The sequence below is a fragment of the Ascaphus truei genome, chromosome 10 (assembly GCF_040206685.1).
Source record: "Ascaphus truei isolate aAscTru1 chromosome 10, aAscTru1.hap1, whole genome shotgun sequence".
Taxonomy (NCBI): Eukaryota; Metazoa; Chordata; class Amphibia; order Anura; family Ascaphidae; genus Ascaphus; species Ascaphus truei.
In genome coordinates, this window is record NC_134492.1 from 43,305,338 (window position 1) to 43,328,107 (window position 22,770).

Consider the following 22,770-nt stretch of genomic DNA (forward strand, 5'->3'; position numbering starts at 1 on the left):
CTGCTCCTGCCGTCCTCTTCTCCCCCTCGTCTGCCCTCCTCTGCTCCTGCCATCCTCCTCCCGCTGTCGTCCTTTTCTGTTCTCTTCTCCCGCCGTCGTCTTTCTCTGTCGTCTTCTCCCACCACGACCGCCGTCCTCCTCCTCCACTGCCCTGCCGTCCTCTTCTCCTGTAGAGTGGGAAGGGGGGTGAGATGAGAGATGAGGGGGAGGGAGGGGGAGAGAGAATTGAGCTATAATAACATTTTATTTTAAAAGTTTGCAATGAAATCCAGTGTGGAATGGAACGGGGACAACTCACTGGTGCAGTATTCCTAGATTTTGCAAAGGCTTTTGACACAGTTGATCATGTTATCCTGCTTAACAAACTCCAGAGCTCTGGAATAGGGAAACATGCTTTAAACTGGTTTCAGTCCTACCTATCAGGAAGATCCCAACATGTGTCCATCTCAGGCTCTAACTCCAACCCCCTGGATATCACCTGTGGTGTCCCGCAAGGCTCTGTTCTGGGGCCCCTACTCTTCTCAGTGTTCATTAATGATCTTCCCACAGCTTGTAAGGAAGCCTCAATACACATGTATGCAGATGACACAATCCTGTATGCTCACAGCCATAGCCTCTCTGACCTTCAACACATACTTCAGTCTGACTTTTTGAGACTCGAAAACTGGATTTCCCAAAACAAACTGTTTTTAAACACTGACAAGACTGTAACAATGGTATTTGGGACCAAGACTAAATTTGATAAGCTTCCAGTGACTGACCTCCTGATTAGAACCAACGCTAAAACCACCCTAACACCTGTCACTAGTTTTAAATACCTGGGTTTATGGTTTGACTCCCACTTAACATTCGGGATGCACATTGATACCCTGACAACCAAGACCTATGCCAAATTAGGGGTACTTTACAGGAACAAATCCTCCCTAAGTCTCCTGGTCAGAAAGCGTATTGCACAGCAGATGCTAATGCCAATTATTGACTATGGAGACTTAGTATATGGCTCGGCTCCTCAAACCCACCTTAGCAAACTTGACACCCTCTACAATTCAATTTGTCGTTTTGTTCTCCAATGCAACTACAACACACATCACTGCGAAATGCTCAAAGAACTAGATTGGTCATCACTAGAGTCTAGGCGCAAAGTTCACCTTTCCTGTCTCACCCTCAAATACTTTCTGGGCAAGCTACCCAGCTACCTGAACAAGCTCCTCACCCCTACCACATGCAGTACCTATCACCTGAGATCAGACTCCAAAAGACTATTCATGGTCCCAAGACTCAACAAAGTATCCGGACGTTCCTCCTTCTCCTTCCGTGCACCCCAAAACTGGAACAACCTACCAGAGACTCTCATATCCACCACCAGCTTAAGTTCTTTCAAATCTAAGGCTGTCTCACACTTTAATCTGGTCTGTAACTGTTTCATACGCTCATAATATATATTTTCTTTAACTGTGCATGCAATGTCTTGTATATAATGTATACCTTGTTCATTTATGTAACTGTATTTGTAACCATGTATTATTTTGTTTTACTCTGTGCCCAGGACATACTTGAAAACGAGAGGTAACTCTCAATGTATTACTTCCTGGTAAAATATTTTATAAATAAATAAATAATTTGGGGGGGGAGGGGGTGGTGCAGAGCTGAAGGGTTGCCTAGGGTGCCGAATACCCTTGCACCGGTCCTGGCCTGGCCTGGGTATATATGTATTGGCTATACACTTCTTTAACCATGACTGTGCTGAAAAAGCTGTGTAATCTGGCAGGTATAAGCCTATAGGTGTCCATGTTAAAATGGACAAGAAGCAAAAAGTGACAACACTGTGCTCATTTGCATGTTATTTCCCAGAATTGCTGCAATGGAAGCACTGTATGCTAAGAGATAATAGGGAAAGACAGGGTTGCAGACCTGTCTGAGACATGTGAATGTGCTCACAAGTGATATTTTCATTTGCTGTGTAGAATAGAAAGCATTGATAGACAAACCATGTTCTTTTCTCTACTGAAGGTCCTTTCAACGACAACAAGAACTTGACTTTCTGTAAATATGTTACTTACAATTGTTGTTTCTGTAACCGTATCTAGTTAGCTTTCTGGCTAAGGAAGTGTAGGATTCCTACAAAATGTTACCAGCACATTCAATTTTCTGTCTGTTTCCTTTGAGCTTTGTGATTGCCAAAATTCAGATGTCCTAAAGGTGTCCTTCTCACTTTACAACTTTACAACAATCCAACATATTGTAACCGAACTAGCAACACTATCATACAACTACTAATCACATGATTATAAGATTATAGGCAAGGTGGCTCTACCCACTCTGAGAAAGATTCACTGAATGGTTGCCGGGTGCTATCATGCTCACTCTGCTTGACTATTGTAGTACTCATGTTCTTAATTATTATTCCATATGATGAACTCCATATAAAAGTTAAAATGGGGATACTAACGCTAGGATCTTTGAATATTAAATAGATGCCTTTGAAACAAGATGTTTAGGTTAATATCAATACGTTGGGCAGCCAGCCATCTGTCAGATATGGTCATTGGAATGTTATTTGCTGGCACCTGGGAAATTATCTGCACTGAATCCCTTTATATCCAAAATATAAAGTCTTAACAAATATTCATACAAAAAAAATGTTGACAGAGTAACAGCATACCCATGGAGGTGGGGCAATCGCATAACGTTTTGGGTACAAGCTCCTTCATCAGATTAGGCGGCTGCTTCCACAATGATTTTTTTGGTGCTGCTGTAAGGCTCAATAAGGCTCATTCATTTGAAAGGGCCTTAAAGTGCCTTATGTTTTCACTCTACCTCATCTATGGTCTGAGAGGCCCCCTTTCTGGAAATTATTCAAAGCAGAGGTTACTTATCTGCTTAAAATGTATCAACCACTAATAATAGGAGTGTGTATAAACTCATTGGGGTGCGGTTATATTATGCCTGGGAAGTATTCTATGTCTGCTTCATTCACTGACTAATACATCAAATAAGTGATCACTGCTTTCAGTCTGTATTACTCAGGTAAGTGAAATAATAACTTTGAAAATACATTGTGAAGCAGTTTGCAGTGCTGAAACCTTAACATGATGTGAATTTCCATATTAAGAATTATCCCACAATATCCCTAATGTGTACAGTCTATTGTTCTTGGACATTCCTCCCAAACTTTTGCCCAGTTTTTTCCCAATGGGGAAAACAACGCCCAACAACAGCAGGTTTACACCCACGCAACTATTTAACACACAAGAGTTTGCATGTTAAAGGGGAAGTCCCTCCTGGGATTATAATGAACTAAGGGCTGTGGTTTGTTTAATGGGTTAAATGTGGCTAATTGACACCGCTTTTTTTTTAAACAAATCAGACAAGTATTTTAAAGCAGCAAAACATGAAAAATCTTATGTTTTTTAATTTAAAATAATCAGTTCTGCAGTATTAGATAATCCTGCAATTTTTTTTAACTTCTAATGGCATATTTTAATGATATTTTTTAATGTGCTGATCAACCTTTGGTTTGTAGAGCAACCATTTAGAAAGTCGCATCCATTTCCTCTTTTGAAACAGGCTCTCACACACACCTTTTTGAGCTCTGCCCTTTGGCAACAAAGTATCATAAACAGATCTGTTAATGTATTCCAAACAGCAGACTGTCTATTACTCTGAAACTTGTAACAATAATGTAAAGAGGGAGTGGGGGAGGGGCAGTGATTCACTACTACCCAGTAAATAGCTCAATTAATCACTATGTAATAACCCATTATTCCCTTGTCCAAATGAAAACGGACTGTGCTGGAATATGCTGACAATGTATACAAAAAGAGAGGGGTGATCCCCAAAACAAGGGCTAGTCCCAGAAACTCCAAAGAATGGGGGCACTCACAGAAATGTGGAAAAATATAAAAATAACAATTTATTAATTGGATGAACAGTGAACAAAATTGCACATATTAAAAGTCTAACAAACACAAAACACACACAGCGAGTAACGGGACGTTACTAACTGGTTATAATACAGTGTTAGTGCCCAGGAATCAAGTAACCAACAGAGACCCACAGACCAAGAGTGACTAAAAAGTCCCCTCCCGAGGTGTAGATAGCTGTACCCAGGGGTATTATAACCACATGGGGGACGTTACTCGCTGTGTATGTTTTGTGGGTTTTTTTTAGAATTTCTTAGGGGCTTCTGAATGGGGAAGTATTTGTCAATCAAGGGTTTTCTTTACCCTTATCCAATCCAGGCCGGTGCAACCTATGGTGGCACATGTCGGGGGTGGCAGTAAAGGTGGGGAGCAGAGCATGGCTATCCTCTGCCTCTGCACGGCAGCAAGAACTGCTATTCTGGTAAGTGGAGGGGGGTGCAAAAATGAGAGAGAGGGTGCAAAAATGGAGGGAGAGGAGGATGGAGGGTGCAAAGATAGAGGGGGGTGCAAAAACAAAGGGGAGGGTGTGTTAAAATGGAATAAGGGGGGTGAGAGGTTTGGGGAATGAGAGAGGGGTCGGGGGAATGAGAGAGGAATAGGGGGGAGGAAAGAGAGGGGTGGGGGAGTGGTGGGGGTTAGAGACAAGTGGGGGAGAGGGGTGTCGGAAAGAGAAGGGTGGGAGGGGGAACGAGAGAGAGGGGGGATGAGCGAGGGGTAGGGGAGAGAGTTGGTGGGTGGGAGAGAGAGGGGTGGGGGGAGAGAGAATTGTGTTGGGAAAGTTCAACCGACATACAAAATATTCCGGGAAAACACTTGGGGGGTGGGAGGGGGGAAGATTTGCCTAGGCTGCCAAATACCATTGCACCGGCCCTGATCCCACCCCGTCCTTATCAAGGAACCAATAATGATAAGGGGAGCTGGGGAGGAGGAACTCTGGCTGTACGAGCACTTGCTGAACACACAGTAAGATTACACAAGAGGGATTATCGGCAGGAAATACCCCATCCTAGCTCCTTCTAACTTTAAAAATAAATAACAAATAGTTAAAGCTGTCAGATGTGGGTAAAAAAAAAGTATCAATTACCCAGACGAGACCTCTTAGACATGTCACTGGAATTAGTTCACTTTGATTCGGGCGGGATCACTCCTTTAAGTCTAATACTGGCAAATATGGGGAGAAAGTAGCAGTCCTTGATTTCTTATGCTAGTCTCATACTCTTTTGGGGCCTTTATAATGTAGACTGTTCAATAAGACTGATACGATGATAAAAACTCTGATTTTGCATAGCATTTTGTAGAGCCGTTTATACCGTGATGCATCAACTTGGCAGTTGTAGTTTATTGGATGAAATAATAAACATGTGAAGTATCTCTATATTGAACGGCTCCAGCTGGCCGAGACATCATACAGTCAATTCCATGTAGTATCATCCAACCGTGCACATGTTTCAATATTGAGTAAGAGCAAGTTACCAGATGCAGTATCACAGCAGGTTCAGGATCACAGATCTTTCTCGTAATAGGTGTGAGAATCAGTGCCAGTTCCCTTTGCAAATTATTTCACAGCGTTATTGAAAAATCATAACTCGTGGAAATACATTGCCAGGAAATTAAATTAATTTTCACTTGACAGCCACAGTTGTGGAATTTACTAGTTTTTGGTGATTTATTTCCTACTTTGGGGCTTTTTCAATATTTTTTGATGGAATTAGGGTTAGGGTTTGTGTTAGCATAAGGTTTAGATCTGTGTTTCCCAATCTCCAGTCCTCAAGAACTCCAAACAGGGCAGCTTTTCCGCATATCCCTGCACCAGCCAGATGGCTCAATCAGCGGCTCAGTCATTTTGACTGAACCCCCTGTGCTGAAGCTACGATATCCTTAAAACCTGACCTGTTGGGGGTTCTTCAGGACTGGAGTTAGGACCCTCTGGTTTAGATACTGTAGTTTGAGGGTTTGCGGCAAACATTGACAATATTTGCAATCAGTTGGCTATCATGAAATACAGTACCAGCGTTTCCCAGGGAATTATTTACACATCTTCACTTCACCAAAGTTTCTAGTTCCCCTGGTTTTGTGTCTCAGATTTTCACTGACCCGCATCATTCAAGCTTTGGGGGAAAATGAAACTATAAGGACTACATATAACATTCCAAGACTGGCTGGTTTTAGTACTAAACTGACATTTTAATAGTAATTTCCTTTAGCTTCTCTTTAGGGGAAATGTATTAGGAGGAGCAATTTGTTCCAAAACCATTAAGCAAAATTAGCATCTGCATCAATTTGCACTAGTGTCAAGTGTACAAAGCTTGTTAAATCTTGCTTCTAACATTTGATGAGACTTGGTTCTTAGGGAAATTAGTTAAGGCACTTTTTTTTCTTTCGAGTTCCAGCACCTTAAAGCGGCAATCCAAGGCAGCATTTTTCTTATTATATATATGTAACGGATTTTCTGGCCTAGCCTGACCCACCCAATCTCACCTTTGCCCCTGTGGTCTAACCAGTCCCCATTACAGTGTAGTGTCTGGTGGTGCACCTGTTGGCAACAGGACTCCTGAGTCTCCCGCATGATGTTGTGTGGGGATTGCCAACCCAGACAGGCAGCTGAGGTTGTGTGCATGAGTCCTACCTATATCCAGTGCAGCGCCTCCACCTCATCAGGATCCCAGCGTCCGCTTGTGGATGGTCCTGGTGAGGAACTCCTCTGTGGTGCACTCCTCTGTGTAATCACTCCACACTTTTACACGAGGGTATGGTTTAACAGGATCATCTTTATTGACTTGCGGCGGGCCAGCTGCCCCTCACAGTGGGTGTACTTAGCCTCTCATGTTCACCGCACTTCCCTTTGAAAGGTGTCCTTTCCCTAAATTGGTGGATTCCCTATCTCCCCTCAGGGAGATAGTCCCTGTGCCAGGTCCCTGGTCACAGTCTTATAAGCTGTCTCCTCCCAAGCCTGCACTCAGACGTGCTCCTTGTCTCATAACCTCTTACATAATCTTCCAACAGCTTAGCAACAACTTCCAACAACCCAACTTTTGAGCAGTGCTGTGCCTTATGTATCCTCTGGGGGCTGGCACAACTCTGACATCACTAATCATGGATTCAGAACATGTGACCACTCCCATCCATACATAGGGCACCTCACCAGGGTGTGAGGGCAAACCTCCATGATGACTACTGGCAATACTGCATACTTACCAGGTTTACTGCCAGCATGAGAAAGAGATATGTACACCAATTTTACACATGGCTACATATATATATATATAATATCGGAGGGTTCGGCTTTGGAAATCCCCTGCTTCAATCCTACTGTATATATATATATATATATATATATATATATATATATATATATATATATATATATATATATATATATATATATATTACATATATGATATATTACATAGGATTGAAGCAGGGGGTCTCTGAAGCTGAACCCTCCACTCGGCTAGCAGGGTTCACGTAATGGCGGAGTTTCATAGCTCCCACACCCTGCCGGCCAATAGGAAGCCGTGACGTCATCAAGTCCAGCTTCCTATTGGCCGGCCTGATGTGGGAGCTTTAAACTTTGATGAGATACTGGCACCCCCTTCAGAGGTGTGTATCTCGGGAACCAGGCGGTCTCCGGAGGTGAAATTAATGGGGCTCCGCTCCGGAGACCCCCTGCTTCCCACTATGTTAAAAACATTTTTTTTTAATTGCTCCTTTAAATATCAACAAGAAACTCCATATAGTGATCATGAAACTATTAAGAATGAGACTGGAATACAAGCGGAGAGGGCATACATGCTTTTTCTAACCCACCTTTTATTTAAAGCTGAATTATTCATTGTAGTTTACATAACAATTCATTTTTCTTGGTTTAGGGTAAAGGTATATTTTCCCCTACCAAAGCATCACTGGATATGACTGTATGCACTAAATGAGCAAAGAAAGTGCTTTAGGCAAACTGCTAGTTGCCATCAGCTTCTATGTATGTATATATGAAAGGAAGGTATTAATACGAATGATTGGCAGCAAGAACGAGTGATCCGTGGTATAATGCTTTTCTGGTATGGAGAACATCTACTCTTTTCCAAATCTACACTTCATTACCTTTCCCTTTTTAGAGGATATGGGATATGATTTGCTTGTGTCTCTCTATTTTCTTGTAAACACAAATATATATTACTCGTTGAGCTTTTAAATAGGGTTAAGAGACGAGCACTAAAAGTTACATGATAAGGTCTTTGGGGCTGTGACTGCTTGTGCCTGTAAAAACTCTGCGCGCTCGGCTTTGTGCGCAGTCAGCACTAGAGAAGGAGAATTGATGATTGCGTTTCTTTATTACTATTTTTACTTTCAATTATTTCATGTAAGTAATTTAACAAAGAACAATGACCGTCACACCTCGACAACTGAATATATTGCAATATGCAAGGTTGATTACCAGAGTTTTCGACTGTAAAATTGTGGCCAAAAAATAAAACAGCTAGATTTAGCAAAATGAAAGTATTAAACAGAATATTTGATCTGATTAATCTGGTGCTGTTTTTTCAATGACAGTTATAGATCTGGGAAACTTTGATGCACACTTCGTGGCTACATAGCAAATTCTCCCAGCTACAAAAGTAGAACTGTAAGCTCCTTGGGGCCGGATCTCCTTCAGCCTTATGGTGTTATTTACCTGATGCACGTATTCCCATTAATTACCGTCTTATTGTAATGTTACAAAGCGCTGCTTACATGGTTGGCGCTATGTAAATAAAAAATACAAAATGTTGTGCCAAAAAATATCACCAGATTTATCAGAGAAAAATCCAAGGCAGCAACGAAGGTTCCCCCCCCCTTTCATAAATGAGATTTTTTTGAACCCCACTTTTGCAGACCGGAGACTTTGATACATAACGTCTTGTGTGTAAGAATACTATGATGGTCAGCGGTTGTGATCACCACATCTGCAGCACGCAGACCACCACAACTGGAATGCAAGAGTAACAGTTTGAAGAAATGGTCTGTGCTTTTATCTCCTATAAACAGTACAGATCTGTCCTCTCTCTGCTGTGCTGGAAAACAGTTTTGTGAACAGATGTTTGAAGGAGTTCTTGAGCAGTCATCTATCTTCTGGGGAAATGACAAAATGATGCCACGGGCTTTTGATCTATTTCAAATAGCAAAGATCTGATCTTTCTTCATTCCCTCTGAAAGATATCCAGTGAGATTAAAGAGATATTGCTTTTCTATGGGGAAAATGTAACTCATGCTGAAACTAAGCATAGCACATTGTTTAATGATGAAGAGCATTTTATATACTTCCAATATTCAACAAGTTATGTTTTCTGTAGAAAAAAATACTGTTGAATGCCGAAATTGTTGCAAGTGTATAAAAGGTTCTGCATTTACAGAAACAGGGCTAAAAGCAATCTGCACTTACCCAGAAAAGTTCCAATTTGCAAAGGTCTGTGCAGAAATAAAAATACCAATTGTGGGACATTTGCATGTCTCAGACAGGTCTGCAAACCTATTTTCTCCCCATTATTGCTAAGCAAACAGTGCTTCCACTGCAGCCAGGGATTCTGGGTAATGACAAGCAAATGAGCACAGTGTGTCACTCTTACTAGAAATTACTAAAGATGTGCGAACCTTTTAGAGATTCACTGTTTTGATTAAACTTTCCAAAAAGTTTGAAAACTCCACGAAAATATTGATGAAACTTTTGGCACAAAAAGCTCAAAAAAAATGCCCAAATGCACAAACAGGTCAAGAATTACTGTAGATGGCAAAAATGGCTTGTTAAAATCACCCAAAAAATGATTTATTTTACATAAAGTATAATTACAGCAGCCGCCTACCTCCAATATACTGCTTGCTTATGGAAACCTGTCCTTATTAAGGTATCTAAGGTATCTTGTTCTTAAGGTATCTGGTAGCCACCCTCTAACCCACAGGAGTTACCAACTGGAGAGCCGTAGAGTCCCGATACTTGAGTTTAGAGGGAGTTAAAGTGCATTAGGAATGAGCTGTTATAATTTGCAAAGATTAATGCTTTCTTTGGTTTCCAATCTCAAAACAATAAGGAGTGTGTAGTCATGTACAGAACAGCTATTAATTGTAGCATGTTGATTTCTGGGGTAATAAGCTGGTAATGCACATTAAGGGAAAAACACAATATTTTCCAAATAGATAAGCTTTTATTTACAGCAGAAACATATATTTAGGAACCGAAAAGTAGTTGTAATGAATATCCTAAAGTACAATCTCAACTAACTCTTGGGGATTCTTCACAAACCTGTAACCTTATTCATTTTGGCTCACAGTCACTAAGCTCCCCAAAGGGGTATCAGAACTTGATCCTGCATTAACTTCTACTTACCTGCCTATGGGTCATATTTACTCAACAGTCCTCTGCCAGCACTGAAAGACACCTTAAAGCCTGTTCAAGTGAATGGGCTGTACGGTGTCTTCTGGCACCAGGTGTCTCGTGGAATAGCACCGCTTAGTAAATATGATCCTATTTCTACAAATCATGTTTTCAGATGTGACAAATCACGTGGCCCCACCATGTGACGCCTGGTCGGCCCCCTTGTCACGGCCTCTCAGAGGAGTGATAAAACCACACGGGTAGACTGTGTTGCTCGGCCAGGTTTCACGATGTTGGGGCAATTCCTTCTCCGTTTTCGACAGGCCATGAAGATGCTCATTGCGTCAGTGTGCAGAGGGTTAATCTGAGGGAAGAGAGTATAATAGTTGCCAGGTCTGCATTTGGTACCCATCTCAACACAACACAACCCTTGCTCAGGGTTTTCTGGTTATGAGCGCAGACCTCTCATGGGGTAGTATGTCGGGTAAAAGAGTTTATATGCGAAGGTGAAAGATGCACGTACAGCAACAAAATTCATTACGGCAATGGTTAAAACCATAATATCCAAGATGCGACCACGATCCAGCGCTCCACAGTCCAATCTGGTCAGATAGGATGGACGCCCCCGGTTTTCCACCTACTATCTGGGGTGCCGTCCTCAGTAATCATCCAGGTATCACTCTGTAGAGTTGATCTTCCACGGGGTTGCTCTCGGGTCTTCCGGGTCAAAGCATCTGGATCCCTCACACACTGCCGTACACTGAACAGCGACAGTATCTGAGGCACACATGGCACAGGGAACACGTTTTGAATTGAAGCCCCAGCCAGTCAGAACGTGGTCGCATCCTGGATATTGCGTTTTTTTTTACCATTGCTTTAATTAATGTTGTTGTTGTTGTACGTGCATCTTTTACCTTTGTATATAAACTCTTTCACCTGACATACTACACAATGAGGTCTGTGCTTGTCTTTTTCTCCTCTCTAGATTTGGATGCTCTGTCATTCCATTTGCCGCAGCAGCAGACCCTCTTGTCTTCCCCAAAGGGAAGTTATTACATTCTGTATTTCACTTTATGTTTGAGTGTGATGTCCACTTGAGATCTCTTTTTGCACAATTTTATCAGATATGTTTGTCACATCTTCCCTTATTTTAAGATTTGATATATTGCATATCATTACACTGCCACACACAATGTTTTAGTGCGCTTTGTGGCTCGTGTTTTTCGTTTACTGGTTATGGTTATTCTCTAACCTACTGGCATCTACTGCGTTATATCACAATAGTTGACAAGGCCGAGATTAGTAACAAACACCTTTTCAATATTAACAGTATAAAAATGTCAATGCCTCATAGTCAGTAAGGCCCTTCTAAACTGGTTGGGGCCCTAAGCAAATTGTTTAGTTTACTTATATATAGCGTACTAGCAGATGCCTACACCACTGAACGTGGCTAATTTAATTAGGCACACAGGGATTGCAAATGGAAATAATAAAATGGTTTATTTTTTTTACTGGACAGCAGGGTACTGTAGGTGCAAAAAATTTCAGCAACCTTCCCATCAATGCACATATCCTTCTAATACTTACCTTTAAAATGTAAGCTCCATTAACATCCATTGTATCAATCTGTTACCTTGTTTGTTATACTGTGCCGAAATAGGCAGCCAGGCTTCCAGAAACCCTGGGAAGCTAGGCCGTTTGCCTCTTTCTGTCAGGGTCATGACGTGCATACCCAGTCTGTTTGACCGTTCTTCGCTCTTTGTATTCCCATTTGTACGGAGCCTGTGTCCCGTGGTCTATTTTCACAAATAGGCATGTCCATATTTGGGCATGTCGCCCTATGTTCCCGGGTACATTGTGCCCAGGTAATGACATTAGCAAACTCAGGACAATCGACAACCCGCCGTGCGGAACAATTCTGCCCTATCACGTTCTCCCCCCCAGGCTGACTTGCATCTCCCTAATTGACCAGAGGCATAACCATACTGTAGCCCTCTCCCAAGTATCAGTGTTGCCCGCCTGTCAGTCTTTGTAAAGACTGTGAGTTACTGCTAGCCTTTGACAAAACTGCGTGCTACCGGTGTGGTACCTGCGTGTTACCGGAGTCCTACGCCTGGGTGGCTGCCTTGGCACGAGCCTATGTAAGTCTTTTTCAAGACTGCGTTCCCTTGTGTGAAAGAAACACTTTTTATTCTGGTACTCCAAAGCCGAAAGAAGGCACGTTTGCTACGGCAGGACCTTCTAGCTAGTTAGATTAGGGGTTCCCTGTTAACCTTGTGTGCCAGTAATGTATCGTTGTGTTGTTATGTACTGTGTGATTTGCTGTTAGCTCAGGGTAAATAAACTCTGATTTATACAACTCTCGTGTCCCGTCTGATCCCTGGTAGTCCGGTCAGCCTTGATCGTGACATATACTAAGTTATTTGTTCTTATTAGAATTGCAAAATTGGGCCTACATTTGCAAAGCAATACAACAGATCTTAAGTTCCATAACACATTCCAAATGGTAGACAGAGGACTTGTATTCCGAAAGCTTTCATATTCCAATATACTGTTAATAAGAGGGAATGCATCTCTAAGTGACATTTCAGACTGTACAAGATGTAAAACACTTGTGAGTTATATTGATGTGTATATGGTTCCCTGAAGACTTGGTCTCACATCATAAACAGTTTCTTTACTTCACTTGAATAGTCCCTTGTAGCATAACTCTTAAAGTATTCACTTATGAGTAGGATTTCCTGACTGTGAGGGTGATTCCACTGAAGTCTATGGGGGCAACCGATGTGTATAGGAAGGTGATGCTGACTTTCAATGTGTTAAACTTTTGAGGCAACTGATGTGTGTAAGAGATTGATCGGTACTTTTTGGAAGGTGATACAATACAGTGTGTGTACAGTAAATAGTATGTAAAATGTGTTGAAGATGGTGTGATCCTAACTTTTAAGGTTGATGCTATTGAAGTCTGTATGAGTCAGGATATGAGGTTGTGTGTAATGATAATGAGGTGGAGGTAAGATGTATGTTGTAGTCTGTTAAATGAGACAAGTTGTTACAATCTGTTTATTGCTTAAAAGACCTGATTGTCAATTTCTCCATTAAAGGTATAGAAAATAAAGATACCTCTTGTGAGCACATTCACATGTCTCAGACAGGTCTGCTACCCTGCTATTCCCAATTATCTCTTAGCATACAGTGCTTCCACTATAGCCAGGGATTCTGGGAAATGACATGCAAATGAGCACACAGTGTCACCTTTTGCTTCTAATCCATTTTAACATGGATCCCTATAAACTTATGCCTGCCGTATTATGCAGTTTCTCAGCACAGCCTGGGTTAAAGAAGTGGACAGCCTGTAAACAAAAAGGTAAAATCCCTTCCAAACAATTGGTTTGGAAAAGTAACTGGGTTCGTACCAGTGACACTATATAATTCTATATATGTAATAAAAAAATAAAAAAGGGTACCACTTTGTGTCGTATATCACCCACCTGATGAAGGACCCTGCACAGCTGATGTTTGTTTCTCACCAGTACCTCCTAATAAATTACAAGCATGAAATGAACCAGAGGTTGAGATTCTTATCAGGCACGTTCTCTTTCTTTTGCTTGCATTGGATTTGCGCACATGATGTCTCAGAAAGCTTCCCTATGTTATGATAAGTCAATTGTTTCCCTATGTTACATTGTAATGTATACAGTTTATGGTTAAGAAAGTTTCTTATAAGATCTGTATGGTTTCTAAATATATTATATGTTTATGACCTTTCTTTATATATGTGTTTATATATGTATATGTGTATTGGTATGTGTGTGTATATGTATATACTGTATGTATATATATGTATATATATATATATATAAATATATATATATAATTATTATTTCCAATGGTTGCTGAAGATTTATTTTATGCGCTCTTCAAAAAGGAACAAAAAGGAGACCTGCGTTAGTACATTTTGTAATTAATTGCAACCGATTCAAGGCCTTAAATGTCTGTTTCCCCAACAACATTATTTGAGACAGATACACATTTCAGGAATGTTGGTGTATGGATACTGATAAGTAGCAGGTCAAAAGGATGTCAGAAGTAGGGCAATCTGGCAGATACAATTCCATCTAAAGAAGACTCCAATGTGACACTGGAATGAGGGGTCTGTGTATCAAGTAAACTATGCTAAATGTGCATTGCTACTTAGGTGGTCCAACTACATGTTTAATTTGAAAAATGTCTTCATATTACATTTTCTATGCTACTGTCATAAAAGAAAAAAAAAACAAGGTGTGCACTCCGAAGAAAGAAAAAATAAGTTGTAGTGTTAACAGATATATAATGCCACACAATTATCAATAAGCACTTTTAAATGGATACCTTGTTACGGTGCTGTTGTATTGGTTAGGGCTCGTACTCAGACCCGAATTCGCTAAACTGAAAAAAGCAACAAAAGTAACCCATGCAGCACTCACAAAAATAAATATATAAAAAATGTATTCAAAGCATAAAAATACAAAATCAGAAAAAGCAAAATACAAAAATCCCATCAATCCCATATCCATTGAATATTATACAGGCATACCCCGCATTAACGTACGCAATGGGTCCAGAGCATGTATGTAAAGAGAAAATGTACTTAAAGTGAAGCACTACCTTTATTCCACTTATCGATGCATGTACTGTACGGCAATCGTTATATACGTGTATAACTGATGTTAATAACGCATCTGTAACAGACTCTATAGTCTCCCCCTTGCGCACAGCTTCGGTACAGGTCGGGAGCCGGGAGCCTGTTCAGGATGTGCTGATAGGCACATGCGTGTACTGCCGTTTGCCTATTGGGCGATATGTCCTTACTCGCGAGTGTACTTAAAGTGAGTGTACTTAAAGCGGGGTACGCCTGCACTTAGTTTGAAGGATGCTGCACCATCATCTCGTCTGACTAAGGGTCTTGTGACCCAAAACGTTATAGGATTATTATTTTTTTTGCTCGCAGATATAGCATCCTTCCAGATAAGTATAACATGCAATGGATATATCAGGGCCGCTTTATACATTAGGCCGACTAGGCACAGTGCCTAGGGCCTACGAACCTTTTAGAGCCTACAAAAAAACGGCCCTGGATATATTGCGTGTGACATTGTTCTGATATGAGAAGATTCATGTATTGATGAGAATTTTTTGTAGACTTCTTTTTCTGATTTTGTTAGTTTTATGCTTTGTTTAGTTTAGTTTAGTTGCGTGGATTAAAGTCTGAGTAAGAGCCCTAACCTATACCATAGCACCTTAATATGGGTACCCATGTATTACTTTAATCGTTTATTTGTACAGTGCCAACATATTCCGCAGCGCGGTACAATGGGGGTACAGAGTGACATCAATTACATAAACAGAATGCCATGCAAATATAAATAAGAAACAAATATAAATAATAAACAAGTGCAAACAGATACAGAAGGCAATGAGGGTCCTGTTTATTGAGGGTCCTGATTACTATATATAGGACAGTACATTCTTGTAGTCCATTTAAAAGCGCTTATTGATAACGGTGTGGCATTATATTTGTGTTAACACTATAACTTGTTTTTTATTTCTTTGGCGTGCACTCCTCGTTTTTTTATGGAAAATGTCATATGAAGTTAGACCACCTAAGTAGCACTGCACATGTAATTACCCAAATCAAATATTTTATTGGGAAAACTTTTTGGAGAAATCTATAGATTCTAGTTCTCCCTTAAAACCGGCTGCAATTGTTAATTTTGCTTGAAGAAATTCTTTGAGTCAGGCCTATACAGTGATGGTATGACTTGTATATTCAAAGACCCACAGTGCATCAATTTAAGATACAGATGTAGCGCGTTGCAGTCAGAGAGGCAAGCAGAATATTTCAGCTCCCTCTGCCTGCAAAAGGGTTAATGCATCGCATGCAGTATGCTGAAGGAGTGGATCAACCTGATTGAAATGAAAACCAAAGGGAAGGTTGTTACAGGATCAAATGACATGGAAAAGCAATCACTGGGGGACTTTGTCTTGCTCCTCAAGCAATACATTCACAGATTGTTGACTCTATAAAAAAATTCTTAGAAATGCTACTATTGCAGTGTAATACAGGGGTCCTCAACTCCAGTCCTCAATCCCCCCTCCCCAACAGGCCAGGTGTTCAGGATATCCCAGCTTCAGCACAGGTGGCTCAATCAGAGCCACCTGTGCTGAAGCAGGGACCGACTGAGCCACCTGTGCAGAAGTTGGTGAAATATCCTAAAAACCTGACCTGTTGGGGGGGGGTGAGAAAGAAGGCTTGAGGACTCGAGTTGAGCACCGCTGCTGTAGTAGACAGATAACACAATGGATATAGAGGAGTGAAGTAAGACTCATCCTTTACTCACTAGTACTCAGGCCTGGACAATCCACTCATTTGAAGTGAGTTTTACTCATTTGGACGGTCTCAGTCACAAGAAGGCATACTTGCTGAAAGGAAGCAGTGACACTCATAAGAAGATATCGTCGTCGTCGTCGAGGTAAAAGTCACTAATGGCATTCTTGGGGTGCTAAATAAAAGGCGATTAAAAGTTCTTTATTTACATTATTTTTACATTATTTCCAAATTATACTTAATGAGCTTTATGTTTTGGTTACTCTTAACTATGACTAAATAGGCACGTAATGAGATTTTCAATAGAAATATCAAGAAATTCCAAGTCCGGAAGGGCATTTAGTGAGTTTTTGCCAAAAATGCACTTCATGAGTTTTACCTCTACAAGGACGATATAATAATGATTATAGTAGTAGAAGGTGTTTTCACTTATTAGCAGGCATACGGTAATAGCACTCATTAGTGTGTATCATATACTAAAAGGAAGGCTCGCTCATTACGTAGCATTGCAGAATAGAAAGCAGCTCAATGGAAGACAGTCCCAGACATTTGTAGCAACGTACGCTACTCTTCGGAAATAATTAACATTGAGCGTCATTCGTCTCTCACTCGACGGAGCGCAACTCAATAGAAGGCAGTTTTACTCAATGCAAGGCAAACTTTCATTCACTGGAGACATGCACTATGGGCTTTTACAATATCTGGTTTTCACACCACTGTGCTCCTTTCTTCTTCTTTCAGTCTTAGTGCAGTAGTACTGTCAGCTAATGCAGATACTGTACAACATGTTATGACAGCTGCTAATGACACTGCCCTCATACTACGATCATTCATAGCTTGTCAGGGACCAGGGTGCACCATGAAAATCGGGAAGACAGAGATTCAAAGCCGGGTCACACCATGGGTTTTTGCACAGATCAAATGTGACAACAGGAAGAATATTAGGAATCCAGATGTCCTTAAAATACTATTTCTCTCTCTGAATGAATGTAACCAAAACTGTGACATGTAATTAAGCACTGATCAAGGTGCAATCCCATTTAGCAACATAGTAATCCAGATAAAGATTTCAATGTGCCAATAAAGTTTAAAAAAAAGTATCCCCAAATCTATCACTGCTTCTCAAACATTATATACAGTATTGTTTAATCTGTAGATATGAAAATAATAGTGGTGGATTTAAAAATAAGGCCACGCACAAGTGTATGGGCCAGAAGGTGTTTTATAGAATATAATTGAAGGTGTTTTATAGAAAAGAATAGCTTAGTACATCAATAAATATGACCCTTTATGTAGAGATATGGGGCCACGTATCAGTTCAATGAAACGATTGCTTTGACACGCTGCTAATGTTCTGCTTGTGAAAGGGACAAGTGTAAAAAGCTTGTTAATTATGTATTTTTACGTTTGACTCAGATTGGACGACTTACGTCAGCTATGAACTAATACACTTTTATCATTTGATATATTCTAGTAGGGTGTGTGCATCATGCAATTCATGCCAAACTCAGTTTGCCAATCTGTGAAATGTTTGAGTCATTTTTGGGAGCAAATATTTTAGACATTTTCAAATATTTACCAGTATTTGCCAATATTCGCGAACTTCCTAATGCAATATAATGCTATTATTGCTAAGACTAGTAATGAATAATTGAAGGCTTTGCATCCATTTCAAGTGTTACTCTTTGAATCTTTCAGATGAACAGCTGAATGCAGAGCAGAAGAAAAAGAGAAAGCAGAGGAGAAACAGGACTACCTTTAACAGCAGCCAGCTCCAAGCACTGGAGAGGGTGTTTGAGAGAACGCATTACCCAGATGCCTTTGTACGAGAGGACCTCGCTCGTAGAGTTAACCTGACTGAGGCCAGAGTCCAGGTAATGCCTCATGTTGTAATTGTTAGTAAGATAGTCTGACAATACATGCAGCATTGCACTTACAGTACATAGATACATTTCCAGTTACAGTGACCCTCTACTCAATGTGTTATGAAGAGGTCTTCCACATGCTAGAAAAGAGTTCAGCTCTATTTAAATAAAGGGTACCTCTAGCACAGCAGAGAAGCTTCCCAGCATATTGAATAGAGACGAATGAATCCCAATCCCCAAAATGTACTATCTGTGACCATGCACAAGGATATAAACTGACTTTTCCAAGGTCACACAGAGCTGAGGTTGGAGACAAAATGGACGCTGGGGCCAGTGACGACCAATAAAAACCTGCAACATCATCAAGAGATGACATTGTTGTTTTCTATTGGTGAGCCTGTTTTTGTGTATCAGGAATCAGCACAAATAAACTCAAATATCCTGGGAACCAGGGAGTCCCCTTCAGTCAAACGACCATGGATCAGCTCTGGGGGCTGCTGGTTCAGGTAACATTAAAAAAAAGTGTATAGGAAAAAATAGGGATTGCTGTTTTAAATGTTGGGTTAAGTGATTTCCCCTTGGCTTACGAAAAATTGGAGCTGAAATGTTCACATGCAAGGGGCAGCTAGCTTCACAGCATAATTAATAGGGGTCAGAGACCCTAAGAATCTGTTAAGTAGGTTACTATTTTCAATCTTAGATTGTTGTCTTTACAGCTCAACTAAGTTTTATTAGATAAGCCATGTACTTAACTCCTTCACGCAACATCTGAGCGAATAGAAAGATCCTGTTTTCAAAATGTTTATTCTTGGTGATAAAAGGATAAAAAGGTTTCACAAGCAGTGTAGGAAGTAATAAATATAAGTCTGCCTCATTAAATGCATTCCATGCTTCTAACCTCTTAGTTATGAGTGTGACTCAGTGCACTCTTTGTAAATTATTTCTGCTATAAGGTAATGCAGGCTAGTTAAAGGTACACTCATAAGCAAGGCCGGCACTAAGAGGGGGGGCGAGAGGGGGGGGGGGTTCCTAGGAAACAGGCCCCACCTGTAAAGGGGCCCCACTGCCAGCAGCAGGTCCACTCATGATTGTGCTTTCAACACGAGGTCAAAAGCTGTCAGTGAGCAGCCGGTGGGGACGCAGCATCTAACCCCATGGTGCCGGCAGCATCTCGCACAGCTGGCGTTCCTACATCGGTGGCTGTGTGTATTTGTGTGTTTATACATGTGTGTCTGTCTGTATGTGTGTGTATATACAATTAGGCCCTATGTATTGGTCTCTATGAGTGACTGTGTAATTATGTGTGTTTGTCTGTGAGTGACTGTGTGCATATGTGAGGTGTGTGTGTTTGTGTGCGTGCGTGCGAGTAGAGATGGGCAAACAAAATTAAATCCACAAACGGATTTTTTCAACTTCCATCCATGCAGACTAGTCAACATCCCGCTATGCGGCTCAGTTGTGCGGCGTTAAAATAACCCGCCCAGCAGGATTAACCTAAATCCATTCCGCGGATTGTGTTTATTTCTAATCCATTGTTGCAATGTAAGAAAAAAGTATGACAGATTCATACGTCGTTGGAAATATAAAAAAAAAAAAAACCGCCGGTGGATTAATCTATTGGTAAATTACAACGTACTAACATCCTTTTGGTAATAAAAAAATTCACATTCTCTACAGTGAGCACATTGTTTTCTGTCAACAATCAAATAGATGCTATGCACATTCCTACATTGAGCTAGGAAATATGACTATTAATTCAATAGAGTTCGTGTGCTAGACTAGGAATGTGTGTCAATCATGCTGTATGTTGCCTAGTTTCACTGCCACACCTAATATAAACCACAGTACCCAACCTCTAGTGCCCTGGAACTGGGAGGGAGATTGGGAATGAGCAACCGCTCTATTGTATTATTTTCAGGACTCTGAGCTGTATGGGTCTTTTTTTTAAATCAAAACTATCCATACATACATTTTCATGTCTATTGAAAGTGTTGCTAATGTAGATGCTGACTGACTTTTTTTACATACAACATGGGCTTTATGTAATTGATGGGTGGCTGCCAGATGATAATTGTCAATTCTGACAGATATTAGGGAAGGGTGTAGCACTGCATGCCTGGCACAGCACAGACGGCACTTAAGAGTCTGGTATTTTTGGGACACCACTACTACTAGATGTTCAACATTCAAAGAGGTAAGTTGAATGGATGTCCCAAAAGGTCCAAAACGGAGCGCAGCAGTAGCAAGGAGTGGGGACACAAACCAGAAAAAGGAGTTAAAAAATAGTTTATTCCATAACAAATGAGGGGTACAGGGTAACTCTGACGCGTTTCGGGAACAAGTCCCTTTGTCAAAGGGACTTGTTCCTGAAACGCGTCAGAGTTACCCTGTACCCCTCATTTGTTATGGAATAAATTATTTTTTAACCCCTTTTTTCTGGTTTGTGGCCCCACTCCTTGCTACTGCTGTGCTCCGTTTTGGACCTTTTGGGACATCCATTCAACTTACCTTACTGACGTGAGGCACGCATCACCCAGGGACAAGCTGCTGTACTGTGAGTACTTACCTGTTCACTCCATATTGTCATGTTAGTTTTGCAGGCTGCTTTATGGGGGGGGTAGGCATGTCCATTATGGTATATATATAGGTCTGTCACCACCCCATACACACCTATGCATTGTTTTTTCTGACTGGAGTTTAGACAAACAGGTTTCAAGAAAGTCTCACATAGCTCTGATTATAGCTGATTCCCAATGGGTGATTCACAAGTGAACATTATTACACTGATGTTATGGTGTAATTGATCCCTGATTCTGGGACTGGTTCCCTCAAACCTTACAACATTCAAAGAGGACTAATATGTGATGCCAAAAGTGCTTGTTGGGCAATAATAATGTAGATGATGGTATGGTGGTTCGTGAATCCTCATATGACAGATGGTAAAATCACATAAGTAACTGCAGGCTAGCCAAAGAGATAATTAACCCTACATTGTGTGGTGCCAACAGCCGTCCAGCCCCGATAATTCCAGCTCCAATTGTGTTTAATAAAACCAGGTAGTAATTAGATGCTCTGACTCGTGTCAGCCGTCCCCAGGTATTACCCAAAAATTCCATAGCAGGTCAGCATTTCCAGAGATGCAAATCTTCATATACACATAAGAACTGGCAAAAAAAACTAGGGCGCTAACTCAATTGATAATTAGAAATGTATTAAAATTGTATTAAAAAATAGATGTTGTACAATACTACCTTCCTGAGTTCTCCTAAGTGTACCTCAATGTTGGGGCCACTTGTGGGGTGTTAAATTCCTGCTGCTAAACCATATAGGATCTAACCTTGATCCTTAGAAATAGTGTAAACAGAAGAAATGTGTAAACAGGGCGCCCGTGAACACGCGTGAGGGAGGTTTTAATATCAGATAACACCAGAGCTGTCCAGTCGACTGGAGAGAACACTGGAATAAGGAAACCATTACTTACCTGTGTACTCACACATGGCCGTGTGAGTATTAACAATATTCATATACCCCATATCACTGTTATAACTTTGTGTTTGTTGGTTTGTGGCTGTTTGTACTTAACTAGCTCTCCCCTATTTCTTCTGTTTACACACATAAGAACCTAATAATAATAATAATAATAATAATAATAAATAATAATAATAATTTTGATGACTTTTGTTTTTGGATCATAAAAACTATGTCCTGTGGGCTGCACTTCTATTTATACTCCGCCTCAGCTCTTCATCCATTGACCATGGATTACTGGTTTTGGTTCGAATTATTAGTCCATCACGCAGCTGCTCAGTGATAGAAAAAAAACTTTGGAAAAGGCAGTTTGCCCTTTTTTTATAGTAATCCACAGAAAGCCACAGCCCAAAGGAACCAGGCGATCCAAGACAGATCCTTATCCGCAAAAAATATTTTGCCCATCACTATATGTGAGTGACTTTATGTGTATATATGTATGTGTGTGTGTGTGTGTGTGTGTGTGTGTGTGTGTGTGTGTGTGTGTGTGTGTGTGTGTGTGTGTCTGAGTGGCTGTGTATGTATGTCATTGAGTTACTGTGTGTGTATGTGTCTGAGTGACCGTGTGATTATGTGTTTGTCTTTGAGTGACTGTGTGCATATGTGTGTGTCTGAGTGTTTGTGAGTGACCGCGTGTGTGTATATATGTATGTCAGTAAGTTACTGTGTATGTATGTATGTATGTCAGTGAGTTAATATGTGCGTGTGTGTGTGTGTGTGTGTGTGTGTGTGTGTGTGTGTGTG

At 40.8% G+C, this 22,770-nt stretch overlaps 1 protein-coding gene across 2 annotated transcripts in view; it reads left to right on the top strand.

Annotated features, from left to right (window-relative positions):
- The window catches only part of PRRX1 (paired related homeobox 1), a 97,174-nt gene that overhangs the window by 65,665 nt on the left and 8,739 nt on the right, over positions 1 to 22,770 (top strand). For both annotated transcript variants that reach the window (XM_075616835.1, XM_075616837.1), the window contains exon 2: positions 18,332 to 18,507. In XM_075616835.1, the coding sequence (XP_075472950.1) occupies positions 18,332 to 18,507 (176 nt within the window). The remainder of the gene's footprint in view (positions 1 to 18,331; positions 18,508 to 22,770) is intronic.